The sequence below is a fragment of the Haemaphysalis longicornis genome, unplaced genomic scaffold (assembly GCF_048455015.1).
Source record: "Haemaphysalis longicornis isolate Haplotype H1 unplaced genomic scaffold, Haemaphysalis longicornis Haplotype H1 scaffold_2, whole genome shotgun sequence".
NCBI classification, from domain to species: domain Eukaryota; kingdom Metazoa; phylum Arthropoda; class Arachnida; order Ixodida; family Ixodidae; genus Haemaphysalis; species Haemaphysalis longicornis.
The window spans coordinates 101,384,751-101,401,057 of record NW_027526295.1 but is presented as its reverse complement, the minus strand read 5'-3'; the positions used below and the strand labels follow the sequence as shown (position 1 = coordinate 101,401,057).

Here is a 16,307-nt window from a genome sequence, read left to right as displayed (position 1 = left end):
GAGTTGTCTCGCTAGTCGATAATGTTGGGTGATGTCGGCGTATATGAGGAGCGGTTGCCAGGTTCGCTCCGACTCTTCTTGCGGTGCCCGGTGGGCGAGTTCTCGGGCCAGGACGTGTGCCGTCTGGTTGCCGCGAAGAGCAGAGTGGGCAGGGGTCCAAATGATTGTGACCTGCTTCTGCGGTGGCCGTTGAAGCAGAACCCGAAGCGCTTGTTTTGAAACCCTACCTGCGTGGTATGCTCGGCAGGCGGCTTGGCTGTCCGTAATAATTACGCTGGCCTTTGTCTGGGAGAGGGAAAGGGTGATAGTCGTCTCTTCAGCCTGCTGGGTGTTCGACGACCGAAGCGTCAGACTGGAAAGGAGGTCGGTTGTGGAGGTAACGGCCGCCGATCTTACCCCGTACCTCGCGTATTCCGCCGCGTCTGTATATACGACGTAGTCTTGTCCTCCGTACTGTTTTTCTAGCGCAGTTGCTCTTGCTAGGCGTCTTCCCTCATGATGTTGAGGGGCCATGTTCCATGTCATGTTATGGTTGTAACACAGCTCAGTTCCCCTATTTGATGGTCTGTCGACATTAGCATCGAAGTCTGCTTACCAAACACGGGCTATTCTTCCGCTCAAGCGCATTCAGAGCTTTAAATAATTTTATGGCTTCCTTTCCTTGTATGAGATGGACGCCAGACAGCGCTGCTTAGATCGTAACGCCAGGGTTTGCCTTTACAGTTAGAAATATTCCACGCAAACAATGGGTTTGGAGGAAAGTCTAGCACTGAATATTCCCATTGCCGGTACTCTTTTTACAATGGAGGTCTCTGAGAACTGCGTGTAATTCAGCATTAATGATAGGCCCAGCATTCAACAAGTGCATAGCATAAAATGAAACAAACTTCTCCTCACTTACGGATGCTTACTTTCTAAGCACTAGTGTTCGATATGTGCCACTTAAAAGCAATTTAAATGGCATTTTTAAATATTTTAGACACAATACGTTCCTGAGGAATGTGTGACTACAGGACAAATCTACAGGACACCAGGCGGGAAATTCATGTACACAGATGTGTGGCCACCACACAATTCAGGAATGTAATATTTTTCAGAGTAGAGCTTCTAGCACACAGATTTGTAATGCGGAATGGAAGATTGATAAAAAATAGACCTAACCTCAACTCTGCATCGCGGTTATAGATAAACGCCTCAAAGTTCCAAGTCCCATTCATTGGAGCTGTAGATTCTTTCCCGTTTCATTCTCAGCTGTGCTGTAAAAACACAAACGAACCGTAAAATTTTATTGCTGACTCTGGGAATCTCGTTATACATATATGTGCCCTTATCTGATATGTTCCGCCGCTGCATGCCTTTGTGGTCATTTCGATTGGCGAATTTGAGGTGAAAAAATGGCGTTTTTGCTACTGGTGGCCTTGAAGTTCCAATATTCTGTGAGGTGAGCATTAAAAAACAATTTTTCTTCTATTCATCAGTAGCTTTCGCACAAATAATTATCCTCAGAAGTGGTGAATGAACACAGATAACATTTGTAATAGTCAATAGTTCTGACGGAACATTTGTAAAAGTCGTATTGCGTCAGGTTAAAGGAAGAAAGTGCCTTAACTTATCGAGTTGGCGGATACAGATATTATGCCTTTTTGACATACTATACTGAACAGTGTTTTATTAGAGATGCAGCACACCGTGCATGAAGGTGTGAAAGGTCCTTTAAACGCCCGATCGCCAAGGTACAAAGCCTGGTAGTACTTTTGCATATGTTCTCGCTACGATGCTCAAGCTAAGGAGGCAACAGCACAATGGAAAACCTGAGCACTGGGAATTTAGTATTGCCATGTTTCATCCTCATTACCGTAGAAAGTACCGTTACAAGGAAAAGATCTGGTACAACGACAAAGTGGGTAATTTTATTTAAAAAAGGTAGGAGCTTGGATGCTTATAGTGGCTCAGGTCCATTTTATACGCCTTCTTGCAAACTTGTTCGAAACACGTAGAAACCAGCGATAAAACTAATTGGAGCCGGCATTGTATAGAAACTGTTCGTAAGCTCTGTACATAATATAAATCGCCTTCCCTGGCTTACAGCTTGCACCTTACGAAAATTTAAAATCGTCGTGTCACCGATTTTCGTCACGCATTTTTACGCCAAATATTCCTAAAACGAATGGAGTAACAAAATGCTTCCGCAGTCTTAATTGTTTTCAATTGTATTGAATGTGCTCTTTAAGAACACGCTCCCTGAGTTTTGTTACTGCACTGAAAAAGAATGTGAGCCGCCATGCCTCCAGTTTTGTTTATCGGTGAGACTTTCTAAGTAGCGAGTAGCGAAAAGGTGGTCCGAGTAGGGGTGACGTCGGGATCGACGAGTGGCTACGTCCGGGCGCAGTGTACACACTGTGTCTGTAGCAAGCATTCAACTAAGTCTTCTTTCCTTCCTTCCTTAAGTTCACAGCACTTTAAGTGCCCGGTTTGTCGTCGTAGCTCGTCTGCGGTCATGCTATCTAGCCACCGCAGTCATGTGGCGTCACGCACCCAAACAGGGGTTTCGAAAAAAATGATTGATTGATTGATTGATTGATTGATTGATTGATTGATTGATTGATTGATTGATTGATTGATTGATTGATTGATTGATTGATTGATTGATTGATTGATTGATTGATTGATTGATTGATTGATTGATTGTGGGGTTAAACGCGCCGACGCAACGCAGGCGATGAGGCGCGCCATAGTGGAGGGCTCCGGATTAATTTTGACCACCTGGGGATGTTTATCGTGCGCCGAAATCTCGTACACACGGGCGTTTTTGCTTTTCGCCTCCATCAGAAAAGCGGCCGCCTCGGCCGGGAATCGAACCCGCGACCTTTCGAAAAAATACCCGATTGTCTTTCGATTCAGCCTTCCGGCCGAAAGTTAGAAGAATACTTCAACAAGAGGTTCAACTTTTCATAAATTTCCCTATTATTTAGCGCAAAGAAAACTGCAGTTACATTAGAGGCAAGACATGTGTAATAAACCGGCAGTCTCCGAGTCTATACAGTTAAGAATGCTCATTGGGTTGGTTTTTACGATAGTAAGCGAAAACAATGGTCGCCGAACAAAAAACGACAAGTTCAAAATGGTGCAGAAAGGTTCCAGCACGTTTGACAGGAAAGCAAGCACAGAAAGAACCAAACCCCCCCTTGTTCGGCTAATTCATAGCAGAACAAGAAAAAAAAAAAAGATAAAGAAAAAGATGCGAGTTCTCCAAGAAGACGGCGCGCGGGCACTGCGAAGGCGGGAAAATTGAATTGCACTGCACAAAACTCTGTTCGATTCATCAAGAGAGGAGTGCGACAGGGAGCGGAAGAGCAAAGAGCAGAGAACGGTGCCTTAGCCCTTATGGCGAATCACTGCTCTGCACTTCCTGCAGCTTTCACGTTGAGTGGAACTGGTTTAATTGTTTTCTGCCTGTCTCATAGGAAATTATCTGTCAGAAGAACTTCGATGCAGGGGTGCTGAGGGCGCTTTCACGTATCATGCGGCCAGCGCAACGGTTCGTACCATAATCCCACAACATCGGTGGGAGTTTCCCCTGGTACTCTCTTTGCACAAGTGCGATAATCTCAGCTACTGGGTATAAATTTATTCAAACTACAGCGCAAAGTAAGAATAAATACGCCAGGAAGGAAATGACACAAAACAAGGACACGGCGATTGTTTTCATCGTTTACTTTTGGTGTATGTCATCTTATTTCGCGTTGTTTATTTATTGGCAAAACTTCGGCAATGCATTACGAGTGATGATCGTTGCTGCATAGTTCGGGCACTACACATGTATAACATGCTATACTATATATAACATGCAGGTCGGAAGCCCAGCAACTGGGCCTCGCGGAGCCCGACACGTTTGGCGCCATCGAGGAGCAGCTGCAGGAAGCGCAAGCGGCCTGGTCGCTGCGGCAAAAGTTCGACACCGACCTGCGCAGCTTCACTGAGCTGCAGTGGACCCTGGCCAGGTACGACGCTCAGGCCTCTCCCCTCCCCTCCCCTCCCCCCCCCCCCCAAGAAAAAGAAAGTGGTATGTGAATGCTGGGCCGAGGTGCCCTCACGTCAGGCCAAGTTGTGCCATGACAAGAACTTTTGATAGGCCGGTAGCGTTTAGTAGTAGCCCTTCTCGTGAGCAACATATTATTAGCGCTCTTCTCTTATTCCTCGGACGCGGCACATTAGTTGAAACTTTTTCGCAAAACGACACGGCAGTAAGGGCATCCGCACTGTAGAAGTGCTCCAATTATGCGCTGTGGACACAGAATGGTCTGCGGCCGGGAGTGCAGCATAAGCAATTTTTCTAGGCAGGCTGCTCCGAGGCCAGGGGTTAAGTGCCACCTTCAGCGCAGTGGTGGCGATGGTCGCTGGTGCGGAGTACTGAGATTCCCGTTGGTCACTCACGCTGTGGCTTGCAAAGACGTCACGCGGCGGCTGCACAAAGCTGGCACGACCCATGGTAGATGATGACGAGGTGAGGGTTGATTATGTGCTGCCATCTTATTCGCTCTGCTGAGTCTACGCAGCAGTGCGTACTTCGTTCTCTTCTCATAGCCACGATCATTGCGCATGGCACGCCACAGTACATTCCATCTTGCAGCAATGTAACTATTAAAATCCTGTAATTTCAATACGACAATTTTTTGCGAACTGAGCATACGGTTTATATTTGCGGTGGCGAAATTTTGCGAATCTTTGCAGCCGAAGATTGGGGCTTCAAGAGAAATCAAGTGCGATGGATGCCTACTGCACTTGATAACTCTATAAATGGCGTGCACAGTTCTCAGCATGCACTTTAAAAAACTTTTTGGGGGGCTACCTAAACGAGACACGTTTGGTCTCTCTGTCCATCGCCTCCTGTACTTTTTCAATGCCAAATGCATCGCCCGCTTCACAATGGGAGTGAGTAAGGCGCCTGTTTCAGCCACACGTCGTAAGGTGTGGCCCCGAGGTTAACCGGGATCACCTGGCCGCCACTGAACTCGAGAGCGGAATGGGCTCGAGAGCGGAATGGTGGCCAAGGCAACCGAGTTTGATATTGCCGAAGTTGCGGCGCTCTGGCCAGCGATAAAAAACGCTGGGCCGCGTCGGAGCACGTTTTGCCTACGTTGCCGCTTTCCATCACGCGTCACCCCAAGAGTAACTGGTCACGTGACTAAAGCTCTGGGAATGCCAGCAATGGGGGAAGAGTAGCAGGAGTAGAGGAAAAGGGCTTGGTTGGCCGCTCGGGGCTGATGCGTACTGACTTTGAAAAAATACAGGAGGCGATGGTCTATTTGTTTGTCTATCCTTCGATTCAGCCGCACGGCAAAAGGTTAATAGAATTCTTAAACGACAGGATTATACAGGCAAAACCTTTCTAAACTGCTAAATCTGGTGGCACGGCTCATACTTGCGAACATTGTTAAGCAAACAGGAACATTGTGTCTCTTTGAGGCAAAACACCAATACATAAGTGATATTTGCGGTGTTCTTTTAAATGCAGAGCATTTCTTTAACTCACGATGTCACCCGGCGTTGTCGGCGTGCCTCGGCGTCCGCAACAGCCGTTCCAGGCGCGCCCTCTCCCCCACTCTTCCTCTCCCGCATCACGCTACCCTCCTCGCTCTCAACAACAGGTCCGCACCCCTCCCCCTACACTATATAAAAATAATAATACTTACCGGCGCCTGGTTTCGATCCCACGACCCTGCGGGCGGAACGCAAGGTACATGGTGCTCTACCCACTGCGCCACAAAGCCAATTTTTTTTTTGGTAACAATAACTTTATTTACAAATATATACAGAGCCGTATGCAGTGATTACAGTGGTTTCCGAGCACATCAGAACATGGCTTCACTTCAACATAAAAATGAGGCGATCGGCTATCATGCGAGGAGAGGGTCAGAATGCTTTGCCAAGTAACTGTAAGCCGATCGGGGAGTATTGCCCGCGAAGTCACAGAGCGTTTGTGAAACTTAAGCAAGAGAGATTGCCAACAGGGCCACTGTGTCATTGCACAAAGTTTGAAGTGAACGGGATAGAGGGAAGGGAGAAAATAGAGCTCTTGGGTAAAGCCATTTCTTGGTATAACTGGGCACCAGCGTTACCCGGGGCTAGCGTCCCATCTTGCATCCCATTGCGTCCCATCTCCTCTGCTGTTGTGACTTGAAATCTATGAGTACTCGCGTTCCCCGATCCAGTGCGTCGCGTAGCTCGGAGTCTGCCTCATCCCCGTCGAGGGCGGCAATTGCCCATTGTGCCTTTTGGACGAAGTGTCGCCACGCCGGTCGGGGGCGTTCAGTACATTCGACGGCGTCGACTCTCGCCCTCCATAGCGAGTGGAGCTCTATTACGTGGACACAGTCGCGAAGGAGCGGGCGTTCCGAGGCCGCGTCTAGGAACTTCAGATTTGTCCAAGTGATTCTCCAGCGCGTGTTGAAGGAGCACTGCAGCTCATCCCAGAAGTAGAACGCCGTGTTACAGTCCATGAATACGTGCTCGGCCGTTTCCCTCCCTCCGCACAGCAGACAGTTGGCCCCTCCCCGGCAAAAAAAAAACCGCGTTCCTGCTGTCTTGCCTTTGTAGGCAGTATACACGTGTGAAAGCGGAAGAAAAAGTCCTTCGAGCCGGTCGGGATAGGGAGCTTCCGTACTCGCCGCAGGACGTCACTTTTCGGCCGACCAAGGGGTGGCAGGCGGTACATGGGCGGTGGGAGGGTCTGCTCTACGAGGTCCCAATACAGCTTCCTTGGTTTCACTGAGCAAAGGTATTCCCACGAGAAGCGCTCCTGTAAGAGGGCCACCGCCCCCGCCACTTCTCTGTAAAAACCTGTTGCACGGGCACCACTTAGGAGCTCCGCCGTTGTTGCGAGCCAAGGGGCGAGGTGCAACGCGCCTAAATTTTGCACTGCCGCCTGGAGGAAGCCATCTCGGTGATCTCGGAAGTACAAAAATCGTTGCATGGTTAGTTTAAGCTCTACATTAACGAGCCCAAGCCCCCCGGCTTCAGCGCTCCAGAAAACGTTGGTGCGGCGCATGGGCTCATACGTCGATCGCCAGACAAAAACAGCGAACAACCGATGTAACTTGGCCACTGAGCCTGCGTCAATGGTCGAGACTCGGGCAGCGTACAAGATGGCTGGGTATACCACGGCGTTGCAGACATGTGCCCTAGCGAAAAGGGCAATATGTCGCGCTCTCCAGGGTTCCAAGTTCCTTCCAGCAGCTGCCAGTTTCGTCTGCCACCTGGGGGCGGTGGCTGTGCGGTTTTCTAGGTTTACCCCGAGGTAGCGGGTGATGGCCTCCCTCCATCGATGGAAGGCTATGAACGCGCCTTATATCCTTGACTCATTCAAACTACGTCAAGAAGCTGCTGATACAACGCATTCACTACCTGTGGGCGGAACGCGAGGTACATGGTGCTCTTCCCACTGCGCCACAAAACCGACACAGAATGAAAGGCTACGAACGCGCCTTATATCATTGACTTATTCAAACTACGTCAAGAAGCTGCTGATACAACGCATTCACTACCACCATCTCCCCAAACACTAAACGTTAACGGAATATACCCACCCCCTATGCGACGCATTTACTCGAGTCCCCCTCGCGGGGAGATGGGCCCTTTTAATTAAAAATACATGGATGCTAAATTTTTTTTTGGTAGCAAATAAAAACTACGCCTTGAAAAAAATTCTGACCCAAAAATACAGAAAGCGTTCGCGCGTGACACTAGACCTCGTGGTGAAATTCCAAAATGTCCAGCAGTAACAAAAGATTCCAATATATGAAGCACGAGCACTGGAACGGGGCAAAATTGGATTGACTAGTGAGCAGACATCCACTATGTTTATCATGGGAGGGGCGAAACTAAAAGGGAAGAGCGTGGGAGGTGAGCAAGAAAGAGAGATGAGGCCTGTACGGGACAGTGGCGGCAAAAGACTATCGACTTTCGACGGCATTTTCCGCGAAGTGAGCAGATACGCGGCCAATTGTTTTCCGAATAATTTATGTTTATGTCTATTTATAACTGATAATTTATGTCTGCGAATAAAACGCGAAAGTGTTTTATTCCCATATGCACGAAGATTTCGCTGACGGCATATCCGTCACGGAAGTGACGCCTGTACAACGAAGCAAGCGGCCTGTAAACGATGCACCCCTGCACACAGGGTCTTCTTGCGGGGAAGCAACTTTAAGAACAAAAGAGTACGTTATACTTACGGTTTTTAGTTTTCAGGTATTATATTTTAACACGAAAAGATACCCCAAGATTTCACTGACGTCATATCCTTCACGAAAATGACGCCAGTACACATTTGCCGAAGCGACCCGCGAGCAGGACATCGCTCGCCAAGCACACCCACAAGACAGCCGCCGACCCACAAATAATGCTCAGCTGAAGATTTCGCTACACTTTCATGTTTTAGTGATTCCTATGACAGAGGAATCAACCACGGTTTTTTCCACCATTTCTAGCGAGTCTGTCTGGCTGACTTGAAATTCATCAGAGACCGCAGCGAAGGACGCACCAGAGCCTGAAGAAATGTTTGAGGAACTGGATGCCCCTTAGATTATCTTTTGAGGGGTGATTATCTCTATACCGAACCAAGGACTGCGTATCCGGGCAAACAGCGTCTCGCCAAAAGCAACACAAAGCTTTCAGAAATGTAACCTTGAGCAACGCGCTTGTGCGAATAGTGGGGGCCCCCGAACTATACTCCCCGAAGAGTTTCCCTCTAATGCTAACGGGCGCAAAAGCCCGGTCATTCAGATCTTGGACTGATACTTGCGGCATGTGCTTCGCATGTATACGGCATACAATTAAATTTGATTTCGGCCATGTTCGTCTTGGGAATCTGTGCTACTGTGAGCGGTGACCTGTTATAACTGGTGTAACGAACAACGAAAGCGTAAATATTAATTGTACCGTTAGTTAATTACCCAACTTTAGAATTCGCACTCGACTGTTTCTAACGCTCGCAAATTATCCTAATTTTGATATGCGCTATAATTGGAGGTTCAGGAGAATGGTGTGCTACCGCGTATATTGTTACATAGCGCCAGGACACGTCACACGATCTATGATTTGAAGGGGATGCAATGAATTAAATGATCGGCAATGACAGCCGCAGCCAAGGGTACAAACCGACAAAGAGTATGTTAAAGGGAAGAGAAAGGCTATTCGATAGATCTACTTTGCACAGCCACCCGCCGCGGTGGCTCAGTGGCTAAGACGTTGTGCTGCTGAGCACGAGGTCGCGGGCCCGATTCCCGGCCACGGCGGCCGCTTTTCTGATGGATGCAAAAAGCAAAAACTCCCATGTGTTCGAGATTTCGGTGCACGTTAAAGATCCCCAGGTGGTCAAAATTAATCCGGAGCCCTCCACTACTGCGCCCATCATCGCCTGCGTTGCGTGGGCGCCTTAAACCCTACAATCAATCGATACCTTGCACAGCCGTGACTGTACAATAGTCAGGTGCAGTTCCAGTGCTTATACATAGCTCGCACTGACGTCACGATGGCTGCCATGTTGGTGAACCCCGTGGACGGCGAAAGGCAGTGAACTTATCTGGTGCTCTTAGCAGTTCTAGGAAAGCTGCGAGCAGTGCACAAAGGCTGTGGTGACGTCACGTGCAAGCTATTTATACAATTGTTAGTGCCCTACCGGGTGTTATCTTAGGCAAGGCAGTGCATGAAATGAACTCGGGGGTGGCCAACTCTGCCCGTACGGCTTCGCCCCGCCTGAATGGTGTTCATCCTCATCCTTGGCACAACGCAGGGAGAAACTGGGGCCGCTCGAGGAGTTCCTCGACGAGTGGACTCGGACGGCCAAGGACCCCGCCACACCGGCAGCGGTGGCCGCGACGCTGTACAAGGAGATCGACGCCTATAGGGTGAGGGCGCGATGTTGTGTATTAGGAGGAATACTAAACTCGACACCCGGAACTTGTAACTCTAAACAAGGTCACGAAATAGCTTTGACACGCTCACAAATAATGGCGACTATCCGTGTAGGCTTTTTTTCCACCAGAACAACGGGCGTGGCATCAGTGAGCGCATAAATTCTGGCTGCGCGAGAAAGGCCCTCCCCCCTCTCTCACCCCCTCCACCAGTGTACGCGTAAAGAGCAAACTGGCGATGCGCGCGTGCTTAGACAGAACAGAGACCACCCAAAATGTCGCTCCGGATGCTCTTCAGAGTGCTCGTGTCTAGAAAGCAAAAAACGCCTTCCAAAACGCCACTCCTGGAGCCTTTTAAGAAGGCAACACAAAGCACTCGCGCTGGAGACAAAAAAACTTCTTTTCTACGTAATTTTGCTGGAATACGATATGTAAAACATGGTATGTCGGACACGGACACGATTTTGGTCGGGAGGCCACGATATGTAGAAACCGAGGAATTAACAGCTTCTCTGTAAAAATATTTTGCACAAGCTTTCAAGTTATCTCATCGGTGCATGGCAGGGATTCTTGTCTTCGGTACTTTCTGACTAATTCCAGGTACTGGATACGCTTATGCACTAAGTTTTGAAAGCATTTCAGATTTAGAAAGAAAGGTGAACAGCGTGTAGCTACGTCACTTTAAAAGACCCATCAAAATAACCAGCAACGTTGCTTTGTTCCAAAGATTTGGCACTTTATATGTGGCTTTGTTTGGCGGTTTCTGTTTTATTCGGCGGGGATTAAATAAGGCTTTTCGTAGGACTAAAAGGAGGGGAACAGCGCAAATTTGACAGACAGGAGAAGAAGGAGACGACACGAGTCCTTGCAAGCTTCTTTTCTTAGGAAGAACTCACGTCCAAAAACGAATTTTAAATGACCCCCTTGCTTCTGGACATTATGTGCCAACACTTTACTGTGATTAACGGGAAACGGAGGGGGGGGGGGGCAGACAAAAAAGACAGTGTTCGGCACGAAGGAAGGAAAGAATTATACAATGAAGGCGGTAAGAAAACGGCAAGAATGCTCGCGCATCTCAAAAAACCAACTCGCCCAACCTTCAACCCTTTTACTGTTAACGAAACTGTAGCCTAGTTTGCTATAGTGGTTTTGGGGAAAGAAAATAAACATGAATCAGACAGCAAAAAAGGGAAGGTAAAAGGTAAGAATAAAGCCTACCCATCTATGGCCACCTTTTGCGCAATGTACGTTTAGTATGTTTTGTCGCACTTCTATTTTGTTGTTGTTTTCCTGTGTCATATGTCATGCTGCTTTTTTTTTACATTTCGCTGTTTTATGGTTGCGCTGTAATGACGTTACGCTTTTTTTTTCGCGTTCCAGGTGTTTTGTATTCCACCGTTTTTTTCATGGAGCCGGATGTAAAATGAACACTGCCACCAAACATTTTCACATGCCCACTCTAACGGATTGGCCAATGACTTTGACAGCTGCCTCAAGATAGATTCACCTATGTCCATCGGCCGCGGCGAACACATCCCCACCCAGGCATGCTATTGCCTGCGTCTGTCGGGTCGCGTCGTCGAAACATTCCCCGCTCTCACTTAAGAATTAGTGTACAATGATCTGTACCTCCTAACAATATGCATATGGAGGCAAAAATTATACTTAAATTGGCCGCTGGGGCGACTGTTCTATCTACTTGTCTTAATTCGTTAGTTGACAGTGGAGTTGTAAGCGGTACAGCATTTCCGTTCAGTAATCAGTTCAGTAATATAGGTGTCTATGTGCCTTTATGCGGTCAATACAGTAAGATTCACCGTACAAGACTCAATATAGTTGTACACCAGCAGCAGAAGGACTATAGATATTTTTGCATTGCCTGTAGTCTCCAACACGTTTAAAGATATAGAAGGTTAAGTAACAACAAGTCGCCTGCAATAACGAAGCATAGAACTTGTATGAATCACTATAGGGTCTTTTGGCCTCGTCGACGGACAAAAAAAAAATAGATGGTGGTTCTACAAATGAAAAAAAAATTCCGGGACCAGGATTCGAACCTGGGTTATTGCGGCCACAACGCAAGGTATTAACCACTATACGATCACGGCGGGTCAGTGGGGATTTTTTTTCTTTAATGCTTGGAAATTTTAGAAAACTTTAGAAAAACTCAGACAAGGCACCTAACACACAATATAAACATAACAGGCAGCAAAGGGCAAGGAGACCAGTCGAATAAAGGGCGGCACCATTTCAAAACTCGGGCAAGCAAACGCACGCATCCAACAGAGGCAGCCACTCTGGTGGATCACTCTGCGCAGCATAAGCCGCCTGTTCCCGAAAAATGCACTTGGTCGGCCTATGGGATTCTGCATGCCGATCAGTCATGCGGCACTTCCACAAGCTAACCAATCCTAAGAGAACAAAAACGTCATATGGCACCCGATTAACATCTTCAAATGGCAGGAAGCGAATGGTGTACGGAGGGATGTCAATGTTCCTTTTTAGTGTCCGCTGCAAAACGTTCCAGAACAACACAGCGTCCCGGCACAACACAAAACAATGATCAATTGTCTCTGGTTGTTTACAGAGGCGACAAATGTCCGACCAAGGAATAGACATTTCCTTTTCGCCCTGCCATGTCTTAACTAGGGGTGTGTAAGAATGAAGCCTGAAGAAAAATGTTTTTTGCATTTGGCGGGATACGCATGCTCATTACGCGATTTAAAACATTGCTTTTCCGATGGCCTACATAAGGCTGGCGATAAACAGGCAGCGGGAATAGACTTTCCATAAGAGTGTTCGTCATAGTTTTCCTAGGCATGCTGAACAGATATTCCAAGGAAAACCGCGCGGTAAGAAAGTTAAATGACTCCACGACCTCTTTGAGGAATCTCCATGGAGGCTTCGTATTAACTTCGCCCGTACATATAAGCAAAAAAGGCAAATGGAAACTTAAGCGCTGCTGATGTACAGTTAGTAAAAGTGGGTGATCAACCAATTTGTAGAAAAAAAAAACAAGACACAAGTTGGTGCACAAACAACTGCGTGAGCCCAACATCCCCTGCCTTTAAAGGAACACGGAAGATTGGCAAGTGGCGCGGGTAAGCATTTGAGCAATGTCGGATGCACCTTTCGCCCGACCAGTTCCTTAACGAGGATATAGGTTAGTCGATACGCTTCGGGGGGAGTGCGCTGAAAGGAGTTCGTTTTTGAATACCTATGAGAAGTTTCGTATCCTAGCTATGGTCTGTGCTCTTGCAAAAGAAACCGCTCTGAAGGAATAGAGTTTTACCAGTTCTCCAATGCTACTCTGCAGACGCCTTGAAACAAATTACAGGCGAAGTATTTGTAGAATAATTAAGCTTGTGTAATGCCGGTAAATTGCATACTTAGGAAATGCAGGCAAAAAAAAGACTGTCCAGCCAGTGGTCAATCCCCCCCCCCCCCCCCCGGACCTTTCAACACATGAGCCGTTTGGGGAATTTCCTCGCGCTCTTTGCATTTCGAAAGAATCGAAACCATCCGTAAATCTAAAACGACTTTTAAAATATGGGACGATGAGATGTAGAGTCATTCTAGGTGCGGAAGCACGCCTTAATTGGTTCATTTGCTTCATGGTAACGAACACATCTTGCGGATCTGTTTGAAAATATCTGCTTGGAATTGCCGCAACTTCTGGAAGTAGTCCAAGTACGACGACTGCTGTCGGGCCGCCCTTGGCAACTTATTTCCCGATGCCGTAGGGAGACAGATTTCTCGCGTTGTCAGTTGCGTTGCTTTGTGTGGTTGCCTGCTGCGTGCACCATGTCGCAGCTCTGCCGAGCGCGTCAGCTGCTTTTACAGTGTGCCCTGGGAAGTTGTTGCGGTGGCTACTGCGACGTTTTAATGGAATCGTCCCAAGCACTCGGTACTGCATGGCAGCAAACAGACTCGTGGGCAGGTTCTCTTGAGGGCACGCTTTCGCGGGCATGATCTTGCTTGTGCCAGCATTCCCTTTCGTACACGCTGTGCGCAAGTAAAACTTTAAAACAGTAATTGTTGTGCCTTTCGCTATCGCCACGAATTATTAGAGCGAAATCGCTCGCGAGGGCATTTATTACGTCGCAATGAGCTTGCGCGCCGGGGCGTCAGTGTGGCATTTGTGATGTCACGCCACAGGATCCAATGCAGAAGGGTGTCTCTCCTGCATACGCTCGGTGGCCGGCCGTTGCCGTGCCACGTGACTAGGCGACGGTTTAACGGATGCTTCGCCGGCGCTTGGTCGCTAAAACTCGCCATGGTTGTCACGATACCTGGAGCGTTTATACATGCGCTTCAGCGCAAGCGACAGGCTGAATGAAATTATCCAGTAGCCTAATTCAATGTGCGCATAGTCTTTGCAAAAAAAAACATACCTTGGGCTCGCAATAAGCAGGTGTACAAATGTCAAACATGGTCGATTTTTATTTGGGATTTGCATGCAACAAGTTTGTCAACTTGTACTTGACGGTTTCATGTCTTCGCAGGCTGGGCTTAGCGACCGCAGGCGCTTAAGGGAGTGTTTAGCAGGTCAGCTTTCCTGGAAGGGGCGTGTTTAAGGTTCAAATTACTACTACTGGTGGGCCCTACAGGTGGCGCTATCTGTGCTCCCGCTGTGCCGGGGCGAGGCGTTCTCGGCGCAGCACTGGGCTGAGCTGCTCCAGCTGGCCGATGCGGCACCTCCGAAGGATGGGGAGCTGCAGCTAAGCCACCTGGTGGCTGCCGCACCCCGCTTGGCGGCCAAGATCCCCCAGCTTCAGGTATGGTGAAGATTGTCACCTCAGCTACCACCCGGTTTGGCTTTTGTGACTCGCCACCGTGCGCAGGAGCTGAACAGCAGAGCGCGTGCGGAGGCGAACATGCGGGCCATCCTGAGCGAGCTCGACATCTGGGCCAGCACGGCGCGCTTCTCCCTGCTCAAGCACACCGACTCTGCTGGCGCCGACCTCATGATAATTCAAGAGTGGGCACAAGTGCTTGGAAAAGTGCGTGCGCGTCTTTTTTCGCATCATGGCGTGGTACTAGACGTCTACAGACTGTACTGTAAGACCATTAAGTTACGGTCGCTTGGAGAAGAGTGGTGTCTGATGCAAGGCTTTTGGTTGCAGGTGTTCTAGCAGGGCTAGAAGTCTGGCTCAGTATTCCTCCTGAATACGGACCATACGCGCACCCAGAAACAATGCGAGTGGGCCGAAAGTAATGTTCGATGGACATAGAAAATGCGCCCCCCTCAGCCAGCCAACGAGAAAAGGAAGGCAGGACTGGCGCACAGTGGTGGTTAATTTTTGATGTCCCGTCCTAGTTGCGCGGTGTTTCTAGTAAATGTGCAACACCTAATTGCCCAACAACATGTTCTATCGATTTATTTCAAAGACAAGTTGTTAATGCCAACACGAACGACGAGAAAAAAATGTACGCCGACTTACTTTGGGCTGCAGGGCATTTGGCAAGCACTGTGAAATAATGAGCACTCGGCTACCTCTAGACTAACGATACAGGTATGCAAGCAATGCTTCTCCCTGATGACTTATAGGGCAAAAACTTGCCACCTTACAAAAAAACTTGTCACCTCACCTTACTTGTCACCTTCGAAGAAACCTTTGGTCAGCGCAACGATCCACGGACACTAGGATGATAGGAGTAACGCTTATTCTTCGGAAACTCAGGGTTAGTGAAAAAAAATAGGCTTAGGGAACAAATTATGCTAGAAGATAACGTTGTTTACATTAGGCGAAGGAGCGGGACTTGGGCTTTGCATGCAAAGTGCCAACTGGTGCACCACCTAAAGAGCAGAGTGGCTGCCGAGAAACGAAACGTCTGCGTCGGAAGACTACCCGTTGTACGTATAAAATAAAAAAATTCGGGTGAGTACGAATTGGGCGTCGCAAATATTGACAATTCTGCCGTGGTCTTAAATAGAACGACCGTGATGATAATGAGCTGTGTCTTCCCTCTAACCTTTCGATGAACATGGCACCCAATTACACACCTAATGAATTCAATTTCCATCTCATTGCGTTTCCAGCAACAATTGCCTCGAAATTTTCTTGTGACCATTTCGGTGGCTCTTGAGCCGCGAAGGCTATTGGCGGCCCGCAAAAACAGAGGCCGGCCTCGCAGGTTGGCGAGCTCCAGCTGCTGGTGCGCACTTTGTCCGAGGCGTGCCGTGGGCTTGGCGGCGGCAGCAGCCTGGCGGACGGCGCTGCTCTGTGGCAGGAGCGGCTGGAGCGACTCGAGCCCGCCTTGCGAAGCCTACAACGCGTGCAGCAACTCTGGCTCCAGCTAGAGCCACTGCTGGGTGCCCCCCGCGCTCTACTGCCGGACCAGGCGGCTGCGTTTGAGAACACCAGCCGACGATTCAGGTTGGCTGGCTGA

The 16,307-nt window shown here is 48.6% G+C and overlaps 1 protein-coding gene across 1 annotated transcript in view; it reads left to right on the top strand.

The window, feature by feature from the left end:
* The window catches only part of LOC144168195 (cytoplasmic dynein 2 heavy chain 1-like), a 65,441-nt gene extending 49,134 nt beyond the window's left edge, over nt 1–16,307 (top strand). Inside the window, exons 15-19 of the mRNA XM_077697231.1 lie at nt 3,852–4,001; nt 9,794–9,908; nt 14,525–14,692; nt 14,759–14,917; nt 16,038–16,307. Of these exons, the coding sequence (XP_077553357.1) occupies nt 3,852–4,001; nt 9,794–9,908; nt 14,525–14,692; nt 14,759–14,917; nt 16,038–16,307 (862 nt within the window). The remainder of the gene's footprint in view (nt 1–3,851; nt 4,002–9,793; nt 9,909–14,524; nt 14,693–14,758; nt 14,918–16,037) is intronic.